General features: G+C 48.7%; 1 protein-coding gene across 6 annotated transcripts; it reads left to right on the top strand.

The window, feature by feature from the left end:
* The first annotated feature begins 1099 nt into the window (after window positions 1–1099).
* Window positions 1100–22227, top strand: LOC143173548 (ciliary microtubule associated protein 1A-like). Of its 6 annotated transcripts, XR_012997601.1 has the most exons (6): window positions 1100–1296; window positions 3168–3368; window positions 3601–3702; window positions 5041–5135; window positions 9619–9719; window positions 21894–22227. XR_012997601.1 is itself a non-coding variant. In XM_076363791.1 (4 exons), exons 1-4 carry the CDS (start codon window positions 1197–1199, stop codon window positions 22061–22063), a joined length of 516 nt encoding a protein of 171 aa, XP_076219906.1. In that variant the 5' UTR covers window positions 1100–1196; the 3' UTR covers window positions 22064–22227. The 6 variants fall into 6 exon arrangements, 2 of the variants coding, with proteins under 2 accessions (XP_076219906.1, XP_076219908.1); XR_012997600.1 differs by lacking the exon at window positions 5041–5135 and having other exon boundaries at window positions 21897–22227; XR_012997599.1 differs by lacking the exon at window positions 5041–5135.
* Window positions 22228–23002: the final 775 nt, after the last annotated feature.

Raw genomic sequence — 23002 nt, 5'->3', positions numbered from 1 at the left:
CATTTAGGAGCTGGTCTCCTTATGGAGGTGGTGGTGCTCGGTGTAGTTACAGCAGAGGATACCCTCAGCTGGTGCTCAATGCCTCCTGTTGAAAGAGCAGGCTGTGGGCCTTATTTTGAAGGAAGGTTTCTTGTTCTGCGCTTACTGCTCCTCGGGAGGCTGCACAGGAGTGGTGCTGGGGTCTGCAGGGATGGATGGGACCTGCTGTGATTCCTGGTAAATGTGAACTTGAACTTATCTGGACTTGAATGAAGCCAGGCTGACTGCATATGGTTTTCTTCCCAGCTCCAATTCCAACCTACGTGCTCGGCGCTAAAGAACAAGAGACCCCGAGCTGCAAATCAGCTGAGAACATCACTCACTTAGGGAATGGGGCAGTTGGTCTGTGAGCAGGGATGTGTACTTGCATGATGGGGCTTTCATGAACGTTCTCTGGTCTTGCCGTTTCACAGCTCTTCCTTTTCCCGGGATTTTTGAGACGGCATTTCTTATTCTGGGGTTCAGACTGGAGCTGGACTTAGCATTGAATGGCTGTTATAATGGGCTCTGACAAATGTGAGAGAACCCTGCTTTTTTGCTCTTGTTTTCTAACACTGTCTGAACTGTGGTAGGCGAAAGGAAGAGTGTTTGAAAGAGCCTGTTTTTTGAGAGTAATGTAGTCCTGTAGCATGCCTGTCTTTGTATGGTGAAGGTTTCCTACCTGCAGTATGATTTTGCTGGGCTGTGAGGCTGTATTGGAGTAGCAGAGGTAAGAAGTGTTGTCTCTAAAGGTAATGAAGCTGTAGCAAAACTAGCAGGAAAAGAGCTTTTGGTATTGATTGATTTCTGGGAAGCAAGGCAGCAGTGAGGAAAGAAAACTGGGGCTTGTCTAAACAGCTTCTTCACCATAGGCAGGTTTTGAGCATTTGCGCTAGAACAGGCCTTTACTACGGTTTACAAACGCAGAAAATGAGCTGCCTGTAAGGAAAGTTTCAGCAGAAGTAAGGTTCAATTTGCTAAACTGGGTCCTCTGTATGTGATGCAAATAAGAGATGACTTGTCAGTGTTTACATCCCAAGTGCGTGCCGGTGTGTTAATGCAGGCCGCTGAGGTCTTTTCAGGGGTACTTCCGGACTGCAGGTCGCGTGCCTGAGCGGTACCAAGTCCCAGGATGAGCCAGCTCCTGCCGGCAGCTTTAGCTCAGAGGATGTGACAGAATGGAAACCATCATTGTGGTGGACCCCAAACGTGAAAGGTGCGGCTATGTTGCTGACGTCCCCCCAGCCAGGAGATGTGGGGAGTTCTGCCAACAGTCGGGTAAGGATTCAGTTTTCTGCTGGAATGGTTCTCCAGATGGATTTAACAAACGATTGCCTTTCTGCTTGCTGTGGTGACCTGCAGAAGGGCCCTGTTGTTCCTTTGGATTTACCAGTGTAAGGGCTTTGGAGGAGAACTAGCTAAACCACCTTTCCCTCTCTATGGAGATCACTAGCATTTGTGTAGAAAAGTAGAGGTTCAGTCAGTAAAGCTTATAGCGTAGTGCTGTGCTCAGAGCATGGGCATCCTGTTCATTTGGACTCGTTATTTTCTCAACTAAGATTTTCCGAGTCTTACAGACTTGAGCCCCTTGGGATTGTGACGTTGTAGTTCACGTGCTCAAGTGGAAATGTTTGGTTTGCCGTCACAAATCATCCAAGTCCAGGCTGCCCCCAGGCCCTTCCCTTTGCAGCCCAGGTCAGGCCCGAGTTGGGAAGTGCCCCATCTTATCAGAGGAGCAGAAACAAGAACCAGAGAAAGTCCTTGCTGCCTCCTTTCCTACTCACCTGCACTGCACAGTCTTCCCCAACCTTGGAAAAAAGGCTCCTCCTCCAGTTAGGGTAGGACTTTGCTAGCGGCTTGGTACGGCTGGAGCAAAGGACAGCACGGGCCATTTGCAGATGCAGACCCGGGTTGGTCCAGGACAAAGGAGTTCCTAACAGATAGGCGGGCAAGGCCAAAGGAAACATCCCGCCTGTGATTAGCCAAGGCTTGGTGGAGGGGAGGGAGACTGTAAAAGGAGAGGAGGGATGCTTTAGTCCTGGAGAGGTGGTTGTTGCAGGGGGGTAGGAGAAACGAATAAGCGAAGGTTTTCGACAGGGAAAAGCAGAGCACAAGTGAAAGGTTTGTGTGGTGGGAAGCGGAGGTTTGGTCTGAAAAGAAAAAGACCTTCTTGGTTTAGGTTTGGTGGGGTTTTTTTCCTCCTTTTCCCCAAAAGGCACATTATTTTTACAGCATGGGATGGCATGCACGTGAAACTCTGCCAGAGTGGCAAAGAATTTTCAGCTTAATGCCGTTCAGGCATTTTCATTTTGACTCCTGGCCTGTTCTCCTTAATCACAAACTGCTTGTAGCTGCTGCTCATTTTTCTCCTGGGATATTTCACAACCTTCTCTGCAAGAGAAGGACCACTTCCTGCTGATTCAGGGCTTCTCCTTTAAGCTCTCTTGCCACTACCTCTTTTAGGCCAGTTCTCCCTTCTCCTGAGTATTTCACCCAAATACTCAGTCCCAGGGACAACAGGTAAAACAAGGATCGGAGGGGTGTGCGGCACATTGAGGACACCCGTGGTAAAATCAGCTACAAACCCGTTTCCCTTTACCCCACCCCTCCCTGCCCCCTTTTTCCTTATAAAGCTCTGCTTTGCCATGGCTGGGAGAGGGCCACTTTTCTCACCAGTAAAAGCACCTGACTGTGCAGCATTTGCTGGTGATCCTCCCACCTGGGCTCCCGGGAAAGCAAAAAATCACACAAGAGTTCTTTACACGTGCTTCAAGTTAGCTTACCAGCTGCTTATAGGGCTAAAATACTTCATAATGATAGAATAGCAGTGATGTTACAATTAATTAGCAAGTGCCTACGTTGGTTTTGGTTTTTTTTCCCTTTCTCCATGGCTATGACTGGAACCAGGCTGGCAGGAGGTCCAGTTTCTTTTTAAGATTACTTAGCAATGCAGTTGCACAACCGTTTGTGCTTAGAGATTGACTCTTGGGCACTACAAGGCACTGTATAGCTCGCCTTTATTACTCTTGGAGGAAAAAGTCCCCCAGGAAGGGAATTTCATGAGCTGGGCAGCTCAGTCTCCCCCAGTTACAAAGGAGCTTTGAAATGCAGCTGCCTGCAGGTGTCCTTTCATATGCTGTTCTTCCTAGGTTACCTGAACCACAATCCCACCAAAGCCAAAGCCCCCGCTTACACATGTAAAGGGGCAAAACCTCCCACGGAAGACAGCTGCTCTCCAGGTCCTCATTATTGTGTGGAGCCCTCCATGACCGGGAATGGGAAGTATGTGGCTCCAGCCTATGCCATCTGTGGACTTCCCAAGAGAAACACCAAGATCATGCTTGGACCAAGTGAGTGACGTTTCTCCAGCTCTTTGTTCAGACAAGACAAGCAGGCTTTCATGTTTCCCTGCAAAAGTGGGGTACAAAAGACTCAGCTCACCCCTTGAACGAGCTGTAGATGTTTTCAGGCAGCTGGCTGTTCTGCAGCTGTTAGGGAGAGCACCTCCTGGTGAAGTTGCCTCCTTGGCTTGAGTAAAAGGCCAGAACTTCACTGCTTTTGTGCTGTTGTCCTCTGCCCTAGGTGATTACTTCCCTGAGAAGTCCAACAGTCACATCTATAAATGCCTGCCTGTGCAGTCCACATCCTTCCAGCACAGGGCCATCAAAACCGACCTCCCTCCAGGTAAGTGACCTCTGGGAGATGCATACCCTTGCAGCGCAAGTGTCCTCTAGTGACCATCTGCTGGTCACCTGTTTCGCCAGGGCTAGTTCAAAGCCTACGCAGCAGGACGCAAATGTTTCCTGACAGGTTTCCTTTACGTGCATGGGAGCTCGGTGGTGATAACGCCGTTTCTAGCTTTGCTTGGGAGGCAGGGGGACCAAAGCCCTTGTGTCACAGCTTGGCTTGGTCTTGGAAGGCAGAGTGAAATTGGCAGAGGTGCCTCCTCTCTGGCAGGAGGCTGCCCAGCTTTGGAGCAGGCATGCTCTGGTGGGGTCAGACCAGGGGTCTTTGCTGTCCCCAGGTCTTCACGTGGTTCTCCTGCTCGTGGACAGCCCCATCACTGTTGACAATCTTTCAGAAATAGGGATTTCCAGACATGGAGGTTGTTTCTCCCTCCTGGTGAGAGCATGCACTGGGGCTCTGTTGCCAGAGAAGCCAGTGGGGAGCGCTCCTGGTTGCATCCTGGCCGATGCTTGTGCTCCTCTCTCGGCCCCAAGGTCTGATACGAGCCTTTCCCCCCACCCAAGCTGTGCTGCCAGCTTTTGGGAAATGGGGGTACCAAGGGTGGATGGTTTTACCACAGCCAGGAAGGTCCCGTCAACTTGTCAGGGATTTTTTCTTCCTGGTTCTTGCAGTTACAGGTTTTAAAACAGCCAAGCAAAGAAGTTTTCCAAGGAAACGTTACCAAGGAAAGTGCAGGTTTTAGCTCTGATTGCTCTCTGTGGGTTGTATCTGTCCTCAGCCAGACGTGCGGTAGCTTTCAGACGAGGAGTGGGACTATTCCAGGGCAAAGTGAGCAATCAGGATGCCAAGCCTGTTTTGTTTAAGGTGTCCTGATTTTAGCAGGGATAGAGTTAATTTCCTTCCTAGTAGCAGGTACAGTGCTGTGTTTTGGATTTAGGATGAGAACTAAGTTGATAACGCACCGATGTTTTAGTTGTTGCTAGGTAATGCTTACACGAGCCAAGGACTTTTTAGTTTCCCATGCTCTACCAACTGAGAAGGCTGGAGGTGCACAAGAAGCTGGGAGGGGGCACAGCCAAACTGGCCAAAGGGACATTCCATACCATGGGACGTCATGCTCAGTACATAAACTGGGGAAAGCTGGCTGGGGGGGCCGCTGCTCGGGGACTGGCTGGGCATCGGTCGGCGGGTGGTGAGTGATTGCACTGTGTATCACTTGCTTTGTGTATTACTATTATTATTATTATTATTATTAACATATTATTATCATTTTATTTCAATTATTAAACTGTTTTTATCTCAACCCACGAGTTTTTCTCACTTGTGCTCTTCCAGTTGTCTCCCCCATCCCACGGGGTGGGGGGGAGTGAGTGAGCAGCTGCGTGGTGCTCAGTTGCCGACTGAGGTTAAACCATGACAAAGGCAATCAGGTAAAAATGTGCAGTGAGAGCTGTCTGCCTCACTTACCCTTTTGATTTCAGTGCTCTCCTCTAGTCCGAATCTTGCAGTGTTTTTACTGAGGCATAAAAATTAAATAGAGAAAGCAGATCTACCTCACCCACATGCACCCCCTCCTCACGGCTCAGGGTGAACAAACGAAATCTCTGGGGGGTGCATTATTTTATGAAACGTGTATCAGACATCCAGTATCAGGGGAGTTGTGTCCCGCGAATGGTGGACTCCAAACGTGGCTGCAGGTGCCTGGGGCTTGATCAGCATCACTTGGAAGGAGACAAGGGAAAAAGGACCTCTTGTGCCACTGGCAGTCATACTGGCTGACCCTGGGTTGTCCTGTCCTCTTGCAGGATGGTATGTGTTTGTCTAATGACAGGAGCCACAAGGGCTTTTTTCCATTCCATTCCATTTTTCATTTTCCATTTTCCATTCCATTTTTCCATTTTTCCAAAGGCTTAATTTCCATTAAGTACATTATTTTCAGTTAGGTGATGTTCATTGCCCTATAATTCACCGATTTCCCCTGTAATACTCACTTCTACTACTCGACTCCATCAGGTTTAAACCTCTGTAAGTTGAGGCTGCTCTTTGCAGCTGTGCATTTGTACTTGATTCTTCACAAACTTGAAAATTCAGATTGTACAGAGCTCAGCCTGTAGCCCGATGCGCTCAGGTTTCCTCCTGCTTTACAGCCAGTACCACTATCGACTTGATAGCTGGGAGTGATCTGTTACTTGCCGGAGGTCTTGTGCATACTCTGGTGAGCCTCTCTTTTCATCCCCCAAAGGACAAACTCGGTCACTATGCCTGCAGCCGAGCCATTTACGCCTTCTAATGTTTTGTGAACATCTTTTTTTCCCAGTCCAATCGTTCCTATTAACCCAGGATTTCCTAGCACAGCTCCTGTTTGGGTGCCCACATAATGCTCTAGGAGCTGGGTTACAAATTTATCCCTGTGGGCACATTATCAAGGGATCAGTCCCCCATTGCATAAGGATTATAGGCACGTCATCTTGGGAATGCTCACGGCTCGGCCAGATCTTGTCAACTGTGAAGCTGTTAAGGGATGTCGGTAGCAGCCGCCTCCTCCAGCAGCCCCATCCCGGGACCCCCCTGCCCGGCCGCTGGAGCCCAGCCCGCTGCCCAGGGACCGGGGGTCTCTGCCCCAGCTGAGGGACGCAGCTGCCACTTTCCCCGTTGCAGGTTCAGTCAGCAGCAAAGCGGAGCTCGTGTCCGCGAGACACACACACGCACAGGACACACACAGGACACTGACATGGGCGGTCACACAGCCTACCGTGGACAAGGTGCTGCCTTCAACAGCCTTCCACTTTCCCCCTACCCCAGGACCCACATCACACATGCTGACTCCTACTGCGTGTGCTGGATCTGGCATGTTGGTGGCACGTCTTGAGTGTTACAGCTCAGGGTTATCCCTGTCTCTGCAATGGGAAGACCATGAGGTGCAGAGACTTTGTTCTCCTGCAGAAGCACCTTCTGCTTCAGGAGCAGGTGATCAGCGTGTGAGCGCAGAACGGAGAAGAAACTCCTCCTGCACTCAGACCGACTCACCCTGGTGTGTGTTTTCAGACTGCTCGCACGATGCCTGCTTGCAGTTCTTAGTTCAGACCCAGCCTGGGGCTCCCAACTGCCCCCCTTGGCGACCAGGACTCCCCATAGGAGAGCACGAGGACATCTGGAGTCCCTGGAGGGATCCAGGGAGAGGCTGACTGAAGAAACATGGTCAGGCAAGGCATCGTCAAAAAAAACCCCCACGGTCAAACGTGCCAAAGGCACATCACTGGTAAGGGAGACTGAGAGTTGGCTCGTTGTTTGGAGATCTGGTGAGGAGAATATTAACTGATGATCTTGGTAAGAGCAGCTTTAATACAAGGCATGGGCAGCCTGGAGGGAGGAACGGGATGGCTTGGTTCACGTGTGTGGATCTCAGGGAGCTGGGCAGGAGAGACTTGTAGGAAGCAATTCTAAACAGCACGTTGAATGGGAAATAGGAGTACGGGGCAATTCATTCAGGAACAAAGTGAAATCTCTGGAATTTTCAAGGAGCAAAAAGCTAAAATATACCGGTATAATGAAAAGTATTCCAGAAAGAAGAGAGAAAAGTGTGTCAGTGTTGGTGTGAAGGAGATCGGTGGCACAAGTGGAAGGATGGGAGGAGCAGAACAGCAGAGAAATTAATGTCTTTGGGATAGGAGTGCTGGAGTTCCATGGAACAGGGATGGTGGCAGTCACAGACTCGTTTCTCCGTTCTCCCATGTATACCCTGCGTATACCCCATGTAACTCATCCTGCATTCAGAAAGCAGTGCTACCCTTTTGGGGAAAACAAAAAAAAAGAAAGAAGAGAGAAAGGTAGTTCTTTCCAAGGAGTAAAATGTAATCAGTTTTAGTGAGCAGGTAGGTGAACAGAGCATGTACATTCTTTACCTGGTGTGCAGCTACAGACATGAGAGGGTATTATTAAGAACCTGCTAGATAATGATACTCTGTTTTTTGCATTTTTGCCATCTTTCCTGAAAAAACTTCAAACTACTTTACAGAAGCTAGTGGCATAAACTGTATGCATTTGACCTCGTTTTCTCAGTGAGGAGGTTCAAACCTGTGACTTGCCCATTATGGCTCATGTAACCTGTGGCAGAGCTGAAACATGGAGCGAGATTACCATGCTTAGTCGTACCCCTCCAGAGTATTAAACACATTTCCTTGAAGTGCTTTCCCAAAAGAGCAAGACCTGACTTTCTGAAATAGCTCTTTTCCTAGGAGCTGCGTCTGAGCTAAGCCAGATGAGAGAGTCTTGCCTGCTGTTAGTCACTGAGGCTGACGACAGGTCACCCAGCAGTTTTGGCAAGGACAGAACAAGATCAATGCACGTGCTCCCCTGTGCTGATTGTAATTTCTGGAAGGTGTCTTGCATAAATTAGTCTGCAGGTTTTGCAGGTTGCAGGTTTGGCAGCACCTACTGTCTCATTAACGTGATGGTACTAGCAAAACCTGGAGGCATCCATGCAGGGCATTTTGGATTTCGTATAATTTGCACGAGTACTTGAACAGTTTAATGTTCCACTGAGGCACGGTAGTTATAGTGTCACCAGAAGAAAGTCTTGGCAAAGAAGATGAAGATGGCGACAATCCTCAAAAGCATTATAATCTTTGAGAGCAGAAACGTGTCATGTACAGTTTATATGAACACCTTTCCTTCAACGTACTGTTCTTTTCAAAGATTTACAGAGGACGTTTTGCTATTCCCATATCAGAACTGAGTGATATGCTCTCCACTGAGATGTAAAAAAAAATGACCAATGTGTCCTGGAAAGGAGTACTTACACAGACTCAATAGTCTTACTATTGTAGTTTTAATTTCTCCTTAAACAGCAGGTGTGTGTTTTTTCACTTGTGATTTAAAAAAAAAAGAAAAAACCTTGAAACTTCCTCTGAAATTAGAGGTGGGTGAGACACATCACCTTTTCTGCCTCTTCTGCTATCCTGCTTTCTCTTGAAACTGGCTTGTATCATTATTCTAAATTCTTTGCTTTCACTAGAGCCAAGACAACCTAAGATACTTTTTTCAGGCCGGTCATCTCCTTTCAGGCAGAGATGTCCGTGTAGACGTGCGGGGTCGCAGAGGCAAAAGGACTATGGGGTGGGTGCGTGGTTAGTGATGGTTCTCCCTTATCCACAGTGCTGTCAGTCATGTCAGGGAATGATGCTTTGGAGGGGTTTCAAATGGGTGGTAACTGCAGAAGAACAGTATGAAAATTACCATGGTAGTCGGAGGGTATGAGGGAAACAAAGATTTGGGGAGGAGAGGATAATTTTAATTAGCTGTTAGATTTTTTTACAACGCAGCTTTTGTGGGTCAGTGACAACAATCATGGAGGGGGTGGCTGAGGTTCTGTAACGGAAATTCTGTTGCTCTGGAATTGAAGCCCAAATCGCGCTCTGACAGTCTTAGACTACTGAATCTGGAAGCATACGGTTCTTTTCTCAAACCTGAAGATAATTCAGTTAGAGGGAGAGCCTGTTTGGAAGTTGTAGCGGTTTGGGGGCAGAGGACAGTTGGGGTTTGGGGCCCTCGGGGGTGGGGGCTGTTTCTGCCCCGTGCCCTTGGCCTGGCGCTCACAGCTGGGAATGGGCTTTCCAAAGTCCTGCTGGAAGGAGCCAGATGTGGCCACCCCTGGCACGGCCTCAGGGTCTGCTGCCAACCTGCCTTCAAATCAGCCCTTCCCAGCTGGACGTTGCCCAGGAGTCACTTTGAGTGTTGCTGTTCTCCTTCAGGAAGCATGGTACGCACCAAGCACACCAGAGCTGTGCCTGTGCCAGGAGAAGTCTTCAAGCACAGCCGGGCTGATGGTGACAGTTCCCACCAGCTGTCCAGCTCAGGAAGATGCAGGTAAGGTGCCACAGAGGGGGCACCAACTGATTGTCACTTCTTTTGCAGGAACAGGATTTTACAGCAGAAGGGAGGCAGCCCTTTGAGATGAAAAGTGCATCAGACAGCTGGCGCAGTCACGATGAGAGCAGAGAGAGAAGGAGATGCAGGTGAGCTGGCTGAGACAATGCTTCCCAGGTAACATCTGCCACACAAACACAGAGACAGGCAGAGGCATTGGGAGGTCGTGGAGAGGGTGGGAAAGGTGCCTGGGAGCGAGGAGAGCACGGGGAGATGGGAGACTGAGATGGAGATGGAGGGGACAAAGCCGGGGTGTTGGAAAGCCGGGGTGTTGGAAGTGAGGACGCTTCTGCTGTGCAGGTGCTTGTGAGGTCACTGGTGTCGGAGGAGCTGATGGGGCAGGAACAGGCAGGTGTGAGCAGCCACAAAGGCGGCTGGTTAGAAGGGGAAATGACTGAGCAGAAGAACGTTCCTGCGAGCCCAGGAGCTGTGAGCGTGGCGATCAGAATCGTCCTTGAAACATGCAGCTGGTCGCTTTGCAGCACAGCCAGGTACCGAGAATCCAGATGCCTCCAGGTCATCTCTGAAGTGAGACTCGGTTACTTTATTGGTCCCCTTTGGGCTCACTTTTGGAGTCGGTTAGGTTTATCCGCCCACCTGTGGGATGGCTGGGTCCCCTCTGGGATCAGTTTGTCCTCCCCACTGGGATGCTTTGGCCCTTTCTGAAATCTGTCTGATTCACTTTATACCAGTATTATATATCCATATAAGTAATCTATCATCAGGATATCTGCTGCTATTTCGAGGATAACTTCCCTGCCTAATGATAAGTTTGCAGTCACCTGCAGTAGTATACACCTACTTGGTTGTTGCTGTTCTGTTGATTATTGCGAAAAGATTGGTTGTTGCTATATGATTGATTGCTGCTGTTATTGGCTGCTGCCATACTACTGATAGATACTCTGTCACTGACTGCTGATAGAAATGGGAAGCAGATCCATGCCCTGTACAGGCATCTGCCAAAGTGTTTTGTCCTGCTCTGGAGGGAGCTGAAGTCCTGGGTAGCAGCCCCAGACTCCACCAGGGGAGACAGGCGAAGAATTTGGTGTATGTTGGAGGCAGGTCCATGCCCAACAGCACTCTGGAACTCCTCCCAGGAAGTTCCTGGACTCTGGGTTTCCTCCGGAGACGAGCAAATTCCCAGGCAGCAGCCCCAGAATCTTCTAAGGTAGCTACCCAAAGAGCATTGTGTATGTTGGCAGCAGGTCCATTCCTGGTTTTGCTTCAGGACTTTTCCTTTAGACACCTAAAGTCCCAGGTAGCATCACCACAGTTTTCCTGGTTAGTTAGTTAGTTGAAGAGTTTTCTTTGTCTTGGAGGCAGGTCCATGCCCGGTAGCTCCTCAGGGATCTTCCAAGGAGTCTCCAGAATGTTTTGACCCCCCCGGGGAGACATCTGAATCTCGCAGGTAGCCACCCCAGACCTTTCCAAGTACTTACCGCAGGTGTTTTGTGTATGCTGGAGGCAGGTCCATGCCCAGTAGCTCCCCAGGACTCCTCTCAGACATCCCCAGGAGCATATTGGTTTCTCTGGAGAGAGGTGAATTCCCAGGTAGCAGCCCCAGACTCTTCTATAGTAGCTACCTGAGGAGCTTTATGTAAGCTGGGTGCAGGTCCATGCCTGGTAGGTCCCTGGGAATTCTCCCAGTCATTCCAGGAGTGTGTTGGCCTCCCCTTGGGACACCTGAATGTCGCAGGTAGCAGACGCAGACCCTGCAAGGTTGTTAGTTGAAGAGTTTTCTTAAACTTGAAGGCAGGTCTATGGCTGGAAGCTTTCCCGGGACTGCCAAACAGCTCAAGAATGTTTTAGCCTCCCCTGCAGACAGCTGAATTTTGAAGGTAGCAGCCCCAGATTCCCACAAGGAAGCTAAGCAAAGAGTTTTGCATATGTTGGAGGCAGTTCCATGGCCTGTAGCTCTCTGGGGCTCCTCCCAGGCAGCTTTGGAGTGTTTCGACTTTCCCTGGAGACAGCTGAAGACCTCGGTAACAGACGCAGCTTTGAGCTAGGTGAGACCTGAAGAGTCTTGTTCATGTTGGAGGCAGGTCCATTCCCAGAAGCTCCGTGGGACTCCTCCCAGGCATCTCCAGGAGTGTTTTGGCTTCCTCTGGAGACAGGTGAATTCCCAGTAGCAAGCAGCCCCCAGACTCTTTGAAGGTAGCTACACAAAGAGCATAGTGTATTTTGGGGGAAGGTCTATGCTCTGTAGCTCCCTGGGAATTCTCCCAGGCATGTTCAGGATTGTTTTGGCCTTCCCTGGATATAGCTGAAGTCTCAGGAGCAGCCCCAGAGTCCTCCTAGTTAGTTACTGGAAGAGCTTTCTTCATATTGAAGGCAGGTCAGTGCCCAATATCTCCCTGGGACTCCTCTCAGGCATCTCCAGGAGTGTTTTGGCTTCATCTGGACACAGCTGAAGTGGTGGGTAGTAGCCCCAAACTCCTTCTAGGTTGCTAATGTCCTTGTTTTGTCCATGTTGGAGGCAGGTGCATGCCTGGCAGCTCCCCAGGATTCCTCCTAGGTGTCGTGGTTTAACCTCAGTCGGCAACTGAGCACCACGCAGCCGCTCGCTCACTCCTCCCCGCCCCCGGTGGGATGGGGGAGACAATTGGAAGAGCACAAGTGAGAAAAACTCGTGGGTTGAGATAAAAACAGTTTAATAATTGAAATAAAATGATAATAATAATAAAATAACAATAACAATAACAATAATAATAATACACAAAGCAAGTGATGCACAGTACAATTGTTCACCACCCGCCGACCGATGCCCAGCCAGTCCCCAAGCAGCGGCCCCCCCGGCCAGCTTTCCCCAGTTTATGTACTGAGCATGACGTCACATGGTATGGAATGTCCCTTTGGCCAGTTTGGCTGTGCCCCCTCCCAGCTTCTTGTGCACCTCCAGCCTTCTCAGTTGGTAGAGCATGGGAAACTAAAAAGTCCTTGGCTCGTGTAAGCATTACCTAGCAACAACTAAAACATCGGTGCGTTATCAACATTGTTCTCATCCTAAATCCAAAACACAGCACTGTACCTGCTACTAGGAAGGAAATTAACTCTATCCCTGCCGAAACCAGGACAATATCCACCCCTTATTCTATACTATCTATGTCAAGCTCGTCTCATATTTTCCAGTACATTTTCATTAATCACCACCCCCCTTTTTTTTTTTTTATATATATATATATACACACACACACAGAGATATCATTCCCTTAGTCTGTGGGCCATCCCTCTAAAACATTCGGTGAGTTCATTTAGTCCATAACTTCAGGCTCCATCTGTCGTAATAATCTTCCAGGGCAGGAAAAATGGAGATGGTATGTGGTGTTGGATTGTTTCATGTTGAAGTCAGTTCTGGTACCATCATCACTGTGCTTTGCTTGGTTTCACTGAAGTTATTCTTCATAGTCTGGGTGATTCTTATTGTAATAACATTAGTATGGCATATAATATTATTAGTATGATTAGTATAACTATTATAACTATAATTAGTACTTAACATCACATAATTCAGATCATTGGCTATTCTCACCCAAAATCAAATCCCCTTGAGGTACACATCGGACTTCCCCATCCTTCCGCATTATCCACCAAGTGCACCCAGGTCCTTGAGCAAAAGCAATCCCACGGATGGGTTTGCCTTTGCCCGAGGCAGGAATAACCCAAACTGTTTTCCCCAACATATTTTTTGTGTGCACTACAGGGACTTTATTCCCATCTACAGTACGTAAAAGTTCTGACTGGGCAGGGCCTGCTCGATTGGCAGATCCCCGAGTGTTGACTAACCAGGTGGCCTTTGCTAAATGCGTAACCCAATGTTTGAACGTCCCGCCACCCATTGCTCTCAGTGTAGTCTTTGTATCATTCAATTTTCCCGGAGGCTGGTGCAGGACAGGGGATGTGATACACCCACTCAATGCCGTGCTCTTTGGCCCAGGTGTCTATGAGGTTGTTTTGGAAATGAGTCCCGTTGTCTGACTCAATTCTTTCTGGGGTGCCATGTCGCCATAGGACTTGCTTTTCAAGGCCCAGGATAGTGTTGCGGGCAGTGGCATGGGGCACGGGATATGTTTCCAGCCATCCGGTGGTTGCCTCCACCGTTGTAAGCACGTGGCGCTTGCCTTGGCAGGTTTGTGGGAGTGTGATATAATCGATCTGCCAGGCCTCCCCATATTTATATTTCAGCCATCGTCCTCCATACCAAAGAGGCTTTAACCGCTTGGCTTGCTTGATTGCAGCGCATGTTTCGCATTCATGGATAACCTGCGCAATAGTGTCCATGGTCAAGTCCACCCCTCAATCACGAGCCCATCTGTATGTTGCATCTCTTCCTTGGTGACCTGAGGTGTCATGGGCCCACCGAGCTATAAATAATTCACCCTTATGTTGCCAGTCCAGATCCACCTGAGCCACCTCAATCTTAGCAGCCTGATCCACCTGCTGGTTGTTTTGATGTTCTTCAGTGGCCCGACTCTTAGGTATGTGAGCATCTATGTGACGGACTTTTACAACCAGGTTCTCCACCCGGGCAGCAATATCTTGCCACAATGCGGCAGCCCAGATGGGTTTGCCTCTGCGCTGCCAGTTGCTCTGCTTCCATTGCTGCAACCACGCCCACAGGGCATTTGCCACCATCCATGAGTCAGTATAGAGAGAGAGCACTGGCCACTTTTCTCGGTCAGCAATGTCTAAAGCCAGCTGGATGGCCTTTACTTCTGCAAATTGGCTCGATTCACCTTCTCCTTCAGCAGTTTCTACAACTTGTCACATGGGACTCCATACATCAGCTTTCCACCTCCGATGCTTTCCCACAAGACGACAGGACCCATCAGTGAACAGGGCATATTGCTTCTCATTTTCTTGTAGTTCATTATACAGTGGGGCCTCCTCAGCACGCGTCACCTCCTCCTCTGGCGATATTCCAAAATCTTTGCCCTCTGGCCAATCCATGATCACTTCCAGGATTCCTGGGCGACTGGGGTTTCCTATTCGAGCCCGTTGTGTGATCAGTGCGACCCACTTACTCCACGTAGCATCAGTTGCATGATGTGTACAGGGGACCCTCCCTCTGAACATCCAGCCTAGCACCGGCAGTCGGGGTGCCAGGAGGAGCTGTGCTTCAGTGCCAATCACTTCCAAAGCAGCTCGAACCCCTTCATATGCTGCTAATATCTCTTTTTCAGTTGGAGTATAGTGGGCCTCAGATCCTCTGTATCCCCGACTCCAAAACCCTAGGGGTCGACCTCGAGTCTCCCCTGGTGCTTTCTGCCAGAGGCTCCAGGTAGGGCCGTTCTCCCCAGCTGCAGTGTAGAGCACATTTTTTACATCTTGTCCTGCCCAGACTGGCCCCAGGGCTACTGCATGAACTATCTCCTCTTTAATTTGTTCAAAAGCTTGTCGTTGCTCAGGGCCCCATTTGAAATCGTTCTTCTTTTGGGTCACTTGATAGAGAGGGTTTACAATCAGACTGTAATTTGGAATATGCGTTCTCCAAAAACCCACGACGCCTAAGAAAGCTTGTGTTTCCTTTTTGCTAGTTGGTGGAGACATGGCTGTTATTTTGTTGATCACATCCATTGGGATCTGATGACGTCCATCTTGCCATTTTATTCCTAAAAACTGGATCTCCTGTGCAGGTCCCTTGACCTTACTTTGTTTTATGGCAAACCCGGCCTTCAGCAGGATTTGGACTATTTCCTTCCCTTTTTCAAAAACTTCTCCTGCTGTGTTGCCCCACACAATGATGTCATCAATGTATTGCAGGTGTTCTGGAGCTCCACCCTGTTCCAGTGCAGTCTGGATCAGTCCATGGCAAATGGCAGGGCTGTGTTTCCACCCCTGGGGCAGTCGGTTCCAGGTGTACTGGACGCCCCTCCAAGTGAAAGCAAATTGTTGCCTGCACTCCGCTGCCAAAGGGATTGAGAAAAACTCATTAGCAATATCAGTTGTGGCATACCACTTGGCTGCCTTTGATTCCAATTCGTATTGAAGTTCTAGCATGTCTGGCACAGCAGCACTCAGCAGTGGCGTGACTTCATTTAGGCCACGATACTCTACTGTTAGTCTCCACTCTCCATTAGATTTCCGTGCTGGCCATATGGGACTGTTAAAGGGTGAGCGAATCTTGCTGATCACTCCTTGGCTCTCCAGTCGACGAATCAGCTCATGGATGGGAATCAGGGAGTCTCGGTTTGTGCGATATTGCCGCCGGTGCACCGTGGTGGTAGCGATTGGCACCTGTTGGTCTTCGACCTTCAGCAACCCCACAACAGAGGGGTCCTCCGAGAGACCAGGCAAGGTGGACAGCTGTTTAATTTCCTCCGTCTCCAAGGCAGCTATACCAAAAGCCCACCGGTACCCTTTTGGGTCCTTGAAATACCCTCTCCTGAGGTAGTCTATGCCAAGGATGCACGGAGCATCTGGGCCAGTCACAATGGGGTGCTTCTGCCACCCATTCCCAGTTAGACTTACTTCGGCTTCCAATACAGTTAGCTGTTGGGATCCCCCCGTCACCCCAGATATACAGATGGGTTCTGCCCCTATATATAGCTTGATGGCATTAGGGTACACTGTGCACCGGTGTCTACTAGAGCCTTATACTTCTGTGGGTCTGATGTGCCAGGCCACCGAATCCACACAGTCCAGTAAACCCGGTTGTCCCTTTCCTCCCCCTGGCTGGAGGCAGGGCCCCTCTAATCCTCATCACAGTACTCGTTTCTCACTTCTTGTACATACGAGTCAGAAGTTTCTTTATTAAGATCAGGAGTAAGATCAGCCCTTCTACTCTGTCTGGGGAACCGCTCGCTGGAAACTGGAGCAGCAATTTTCCTGGAAGAACCCCTTTCTGTGATTGTTTTCCCTTGCAATTCACGTACCCGTGCCCCTAGGGCTGCAGTAGGTTTTCCATCCCACTTCCTCATGTCCTCTCCGTGGTCACGCAGGTAAAACCATAGGGTGCCCCGTGGTGTGTACCCTTTATATCCTCTCTCTTGAGCAAAAGAACGCTGACTCCTAATAGCTGAGATACTGGTCTGTACAGGTAGGGAGTAGGAGCTATCCTCTTCGAGTTGCTGGACCTTCTGGGACAGTTTCTCCACAGCCGAGACGAAGGAGGAAGAAAGACTTTCCTCATATTGCCGGAGTTGACCAGCCAATTCATCCACCGTTTGTTCCTCTCCATCTTTCCAGGTCATCACTGCCAATGAATTGGCGTATGGCGATGGTGCGCTCCTTACAAACTTCCGCCACATGGGTCGTGTGCACTTGACTTCGTCTGGATCTTTGGATAACTGCTCGTTGTTCAGGTCATCATAAATCACCTCCAGCACAGCTAATTCCCTCAGGTACTGGATACCCTTCTCCATGGTGGTCCACTTGCCTGGGTGACATAAAATATCTTCCTTGAAGGGATACCTTTCCTTCACGCTTGACAGGAGTTGCCTCCAAAGGCTGAGGACTCGTGTCCCTTTTTTAATTGCTTTCTCAATGCCCCCTTCCCTAGAAAGGGATCCCAACTGCTTGGCTTCCCTACCTTCTAATTCCAGGCTACTGGCCCCATTATCCCAGCATCGGAGCAGCCAGGTGACAACATGCTCGCCTGGACGGCGGCTGAAATCTTTTCGTATATCTCACAGCTCACTCAGGGATAGAGATCGGGTGGTCACTGCCTTGTTTATGAGTTCTTCCTCTTCTTCCTCCCCAATCAGCGGCTGGCTCTCCTCGTCCTGTTCTCGTGATGGCCCTTCTTCAGGGTTGTCTGTCTTGTCCACTTCTTCCTTTGGCTCCCTTTTAGAAGAAGTTTCTTCCTCCCTTACTAAACGAGCCAACTTCCACTTCCAAAATTTCTTCTTGTGTACAGGGGCGACTGATACCAGCACAGGCTGGTTCTTTGGTTCAGCCACAGGGCCTGTCGCCCGGGTCGGAGTGGCCGCAGTGCCTGTCGTTTTGCTGTCAGAGCCAGAGACCTTCTCTTCCCTTTGAGGGTACTGAATGGTGTTGAACAGGGCTCGGTAGGCATGGGCCAGGCCCCAGCACGTTGCAATGAGCTGCATCTCTCTGGAGTTGCCAGCGTGACAGCATACTTTGTCCAAATATTCTACTAACTTTTCAGGATTCTGCACTTGCTCAGGGGGGAAGTTCCAAAACACTGGGGGTGCCCATTGGCCTAGATACTTGCCCATCTTGTCCCACACACCCTGCCACTCATAACTATTCAGCCTTGGGGCAGATCTCTGGATGATATTCTTAAATTGCTTACCAACTTTAGACAAAACCGAAACAATATTCCCAAGAAGTACCAATAGAAGTATCTTAACTACCCAAGGATGTTCAAAATACTGAAAAGTTACTGTAATGAAGGAGGAAACATCATAGAAGAAGGTAGTGACACTGCCATCCTGTATTTCCTCCGTAAAAAAACTCTCAGAAAAGTTACTGCAATTGCTAGTTGTCTCCACGAAATGGTATCTGTGGTACAGTAATGGCTTCATTGCGAAGTTTACATACCACACTAAGGTCAAGGTCAATGTTTGTGGGAATGGGAGTCTCACTAACGGACATTCCTGAGTTTGATTTTAATGAGCAAACACTGCACCACCTGGCATGACAAGGCACTTAAGCAGTAAATAACGGAGAAAGGAATGTGCAGTTGAAAGGAGAAAAACAAGATAAAGACCATGAAGGCATTTCGCATGATCAGAAAGAACGGGCCAATCTGCTAGAGCATAGATGCGCGTGAACACAAGGCTGTAACCTATCTGCAAGCGGCAGGTAGCGCGTGTCCATAGTAGTTAACTATATAAGCCCTGTTATAAGTGTAAATAAAGGAGAATGACCATACTCATATTGAGATCTGTCATTACTCCGGAATCGCAACTCCCGCTCCGTCGTCGACACTGAACAAAGGGAAACTCCGACATCTGGTAGCAGAGGATGGTTCGGCGCATATCTTCGAGACTGCGGTAAGAGCAGCGAGAGAAGGGGAGCGGGAGAAAAGCGGCTGGGAGTTGTACTATCCCGATGATCGGAGGGGGATAAGATAACGGAGCAGTCTGGCCAACTGCCTCCCAGTGAGCGACCGCTATCATGGAAACAGAGGCGGCAGCTGTGTTGCTCGTAAGCATCCTCTCCAAGAGAGGGATTGAGACAACGGTAAAGCAACTATGTACGTTGATTAGGACAACGTTGGGGACATTTTAAGGACAGTCAAACTATTTTTTCTGACCTTGAGTGGCGAGAGCTTGGCAATACTATGTGGGAGCAGACTATCACAGGGGATGAAAAGTCAAAGAAGGAGATTAAAACAGTGCGGGAACTATGGAGGTCTGTGTCAGAGACTTTAAAAGCCATGAAAGCTGAAAGAAAGGTGGCTTGTGCAGCCACTCAAATGCTAGCCCCAGAACCCTTGCCTGATAGACCGAAGAATACAACATCTGGACTGTTTCGGTTCTTTGGGCCGTCTGCAGTCCGAGGTATGTCGGGTACCCCCAAACGAACTGCCTTGGAAGCCAAGTATAGTGTTCTGGGGGGTGACGGCGCTTCTGAACTGCTTGAAACGTACCCTCCGCTTACGGACTGCAAAGATGCAGAAACTAGCGGTAACGGGGCCCCTCTTTCACCTGAGGCGGTCGCGGAAGAGCGACGACCCGGAGAGGAGGAGTGGCTAGTTCCGTTAACCCCTCCGTGGCCAACAGCCCCGCCTCTAGGAGTCTCTTCAGGTGCGTCTACTCCACCACAGGGTGACAGCAAAGCACAGAGTATGGCTGAGACTAATGAGCTCCTGAAGAAGGTAGTGCAACAGTTACAGGACTTAACAATTACAGCCCAGAGGGGAGGGATGGAGCACCTGTCCCGGGCATCAGGGGAATCCCTACCCCCTTGCCTCTCTGGACCACCAGCGATGGTTCAGCCCAGACGCTGGAGCGAAGTGGCTAGAGACGCTATGCTGGACGGGCAGTGGCAAGCGGCATCCAGCTTGGGGGCGAGTGCTTTTCCTGTGCTGCAAGAGAATAACGGCAATAAGTGGGCACCTCACGATTGGAAAATCCTACAGCAAGCAAAAAACACTGTGTCCCAGTATGGGATAAAATCAGAAGCTTCACGTCAAATTGTAATCTGGATTTTTTCGGCTGACCTGATGTGCCCTGCTGACTGCCAAAACCTTATGAGGCTTTTATTGTCACCTACGCAGTATTTGTTGTGGGGGTCGGAATGGTCACGGCGGGCGGCAAGTGCTGCGGCACAGCATCAAACGCAGGGGGATCCCCTCTATGGGATTACCGCGGAAATGATAACGGGGACGGGAAGGTTTAATAATATTAATGCTCAGTTGGTTTTTCCTATTGCTTTGTTGCAGTTGTCTGCCAAACTGGTGCTAGATGCCTTTTTAGCCTTACCCGGTTCGTCCACTCCATCTTTTAGTTCTGTACAGCAAGGTGCCACTGAAGCGTATAGTCATTTTGTCGATTGCTTGTGGGGGGCGATACGTGGGGGGGGGGGGGGGGGGGAAGAGCGAGAAAAGAGAAAAAAAAAAAAGAGAGGGAAAAAAAAAAAAAAAAAAAAACAAAAAACAAAACCAAAGAGTGCCTACGGTGTGTACCGTGAGTATTGTGTCAGTGTTACCATTGTGATAAGAAGTGGTGGGCCCGGTGCACGCGCGCACAAAGGTGATTTGAAACTTGCTATCTGAAAGAAATAGTGCTGTATAGAATATTAATAACCACTGGACACGAAATACAGTTCACGAAACTGCCAAATTGATTATTGTTTGTAAAAAAAAAAACAAAAAAACAAAAAAACAAAAAAAACCAAACAAACAAAAAAACCAAACCAAAAAAAGAAAGGCAATTCGCCTACAAGAGAAAATGTTGAGCCAGGCAGATGTGATCGTAATTGGGCTAATCTTAATAATCCCAGGGTCGGCAACTATACATCGCATTAACCCAAGGGAAAATATGTGGGTAACCTGGGCAAATAAAACAGGGCAGCCTGCGTTTTGCCTTTCCCTCGCCTCAGCAACTGAGCCGTTTAGGACTTGTTTGTTAGGTATGCCTGGATATAAGGAGGGTGACTTTGCCGGGTTCAGTAATGGCAGCTGTACTAATGTGACTGCAACTAGCAACTGTAGTGCTAACTTGATAAAAGGATTAAATCACTCGCTACCCTGGAATCCCCAGGAGTTGGAACTATTAGGGTCGATGCGAGTTGGAAATACATCTAAAAATTGGACTCAGACATGTTTTATATTTGGGGGACCCCTACAGACGGGTATCCACTTCTACCAGGCAAGAAATTGGACAGGGTGGACTAATGTCACCTCTCACGCATCTTACTACAAGTATCAGGATGCGGGCGATTTTTGTGGTACCAATGACAGTGGTAATAGCTATGCTTTAGGAGCGGCTGGAGCGAAAACAAAGGGAGGAATAGGGATCTGGAACAATGGTACCCCAAAGGCGTTGCCCCCACAGGTATTTTTAATATGTGGGGACAGGGCCTGGCAGGGTATCCCAGCAAATGCTGTAGGAGGGCCATGCTACTTAGGAAAATTGACCTTGTTGGCCCCGGGAGAAAATTGGTGGAAAACCATAACAAGAAAAGGGCAACAACAAAGACGAAAAAGAGCCGCCACGGGTCTTTCCCCAGACTGTCGTGATGACGTAATTCTGCCTAGCGACACCGAAAAAGTCTTCCTTTCACTATTTGTACCAGGCGCTGCAGCTGCGAGGGCCCTAAATGAGGTAGGGAAATTAGCTTGTTGGGCTAAAAAGCAGGCTGATATGACAACAGAGCTTATTGAAAAATTACTTGCAGATCAGGATAGCTTCCATCATGCGATTTTACAGAATAGAGCTGCTATTGACTTTCTGTTACTAGCACAAGGACATGGGTGTGAGGATTTTGAAGGGATGTGTTGTATGAATCTGTCTGACCATGGGGAGTCAATCCACAAACAGCTACAATGGTTAAAGGACCACACCAAGAATATTCAACAAGATCACGGGTTATTCGATACCTGGCTTAAGAATATATTTGGGGAACTGCCATCTTGGATAATAAGTTTAATAAAAGAAAGCTTACGCATTTTAATTGTTATATTAGTAATAAGTATATGCTCTTGTATAATTTTTAGCTGTGTGAAGAAAGCAATTATGAAAATTGTTAATCAAGTCTGGGTTGCTCAAAAACAAGAAGGGGGAATTGTGGAGGAGTGGCTGGTACAGCAGGGGCACGATCTAGTATCCCTGAGCAACCCATGTTTTTAACAGTAGCAGGGATATGCTGACAAAGACGGCTGGTGACCTTGACCATCCTTCCCTGAGCAGAAGAAGGAGCCTCACTACGTGATGAACAACAACAGCGGAACAACACCCAGGATAAGGAGGAGGCACAGATCGGCGAGACCAGCCGGCAGCTACCAATGAGAAGGGTATTGTGAGTGCGTGGACAGCTGTGATTAACCAATTATAGGTTGTTATGAAGAGCGTGCCCAGCCACCCCATCCGTTCCGATGAATGATGGGGGAGTGACCGGGGAGAAAGACCCCCTGGCTGCTGCGTTTGCAGACTTGCGGGTATCAGACAGCTCCTCCTCGTGGCTGGTTAAAAGGACTAGCCAAGCTAAGAGGGATATGTGTAATAGTATTTATATGCATTTTTGTTTTGTGTACCCTGTTTGTTGCAATGTATACGAAAAATGATTGAAAGATCGGTTTCAGCAGTGTTTCTAGTAAAACAAAAAGGGGGAGATGTGGGAATGGGAGTCTCACTAACGGACATTCCTGAGTTTGATTTTAATGAGCAAACACTGCACCACCTGGCATGACAAGGCACTTAAGCAGTAAATAACGGAGAAAGGAATGTGCAGTTGAAAGGAGAAAAACAAGATAAAGACCATGAAGGCATTTCGCATGATCAGAAAGAACGGGCCAATCTGCTAGAGCATAGATGCGCGTGAACACAAGGCTGTAACCTATCTGCAAGCGGCAGGTAGCGCGTGTCCATAGTAGTTAACTATATAAGCCCTGTTATAAGTGTAAATAAAGGAGAATGACCATACTCATATTGAGATCTGTCATTACTCCGGAATCGCAACTCCCGCTCCGTCGTCGACACTGAACAAAGGGAAACTCCGACAAATGTTCTAAAAACAAACCTCACAAGCGAGACATCACTATTCACTGCAGACCACAGCAAACTGCAAAACCCAACACCAATCTTTAACATGTACAGCAGGAAAAAGAGCGCGATGCAGATTATACAAATCAATATCGAGAACAGAGAAACCAACATTGTGACCCACAACTACTAACAGATATAAGTTCCTTAATACACTCCGGTTAATCTGTTATTATCTCAAACCCTTCGAGCCCCACGTT

Source organism: Aptenodytes patagonicus, unplaced genomic scaffold, assembly GCF_965638725.1.
Source record: "Aptenodytes patagonicus unplaced genomic scaffold, bAptPat1.pri.cur scaffold_124, whole genome shotgun sequence".
Lineage (NCBI taxonomy): Eukaryota > Metazoa > Chordata > Aves > Sphenisciformes > Spheniscidae > Aptenodytes > Aptenodytes patagonicus.
This window is presented reverse-complemented; position numbering and strand designations above follow the sequence as displayed.

What these genes read in the sequence shown, in the direction of transcription:
- LOC143173548 (XM_076363791.1), top strand. Translation starts at nt 1,197, where the DNA reads ATGGAAACCATCATTGTGGTGGACCCCAAACGTGAAAGGTGCGGCTAT. An exon ending in GGAGTTCTGCCAACAGTCGG is followed by an intron (nt 1,297 to 3,167) that starts GTAAGGATTCAG and finishes TGTTCTTCCTAG; the next exon opens with GTTACCTGAACCACAATCCC. An exon ending in CAAAACCGACCTCCCTCCAG is followed by an intron (nt 3,703 to 21,950) that starts GTAAGTGACCTC and finishes TTCCCTGAGCAG; the next exon opens with AAGAAGGAGCCTCACTACGT.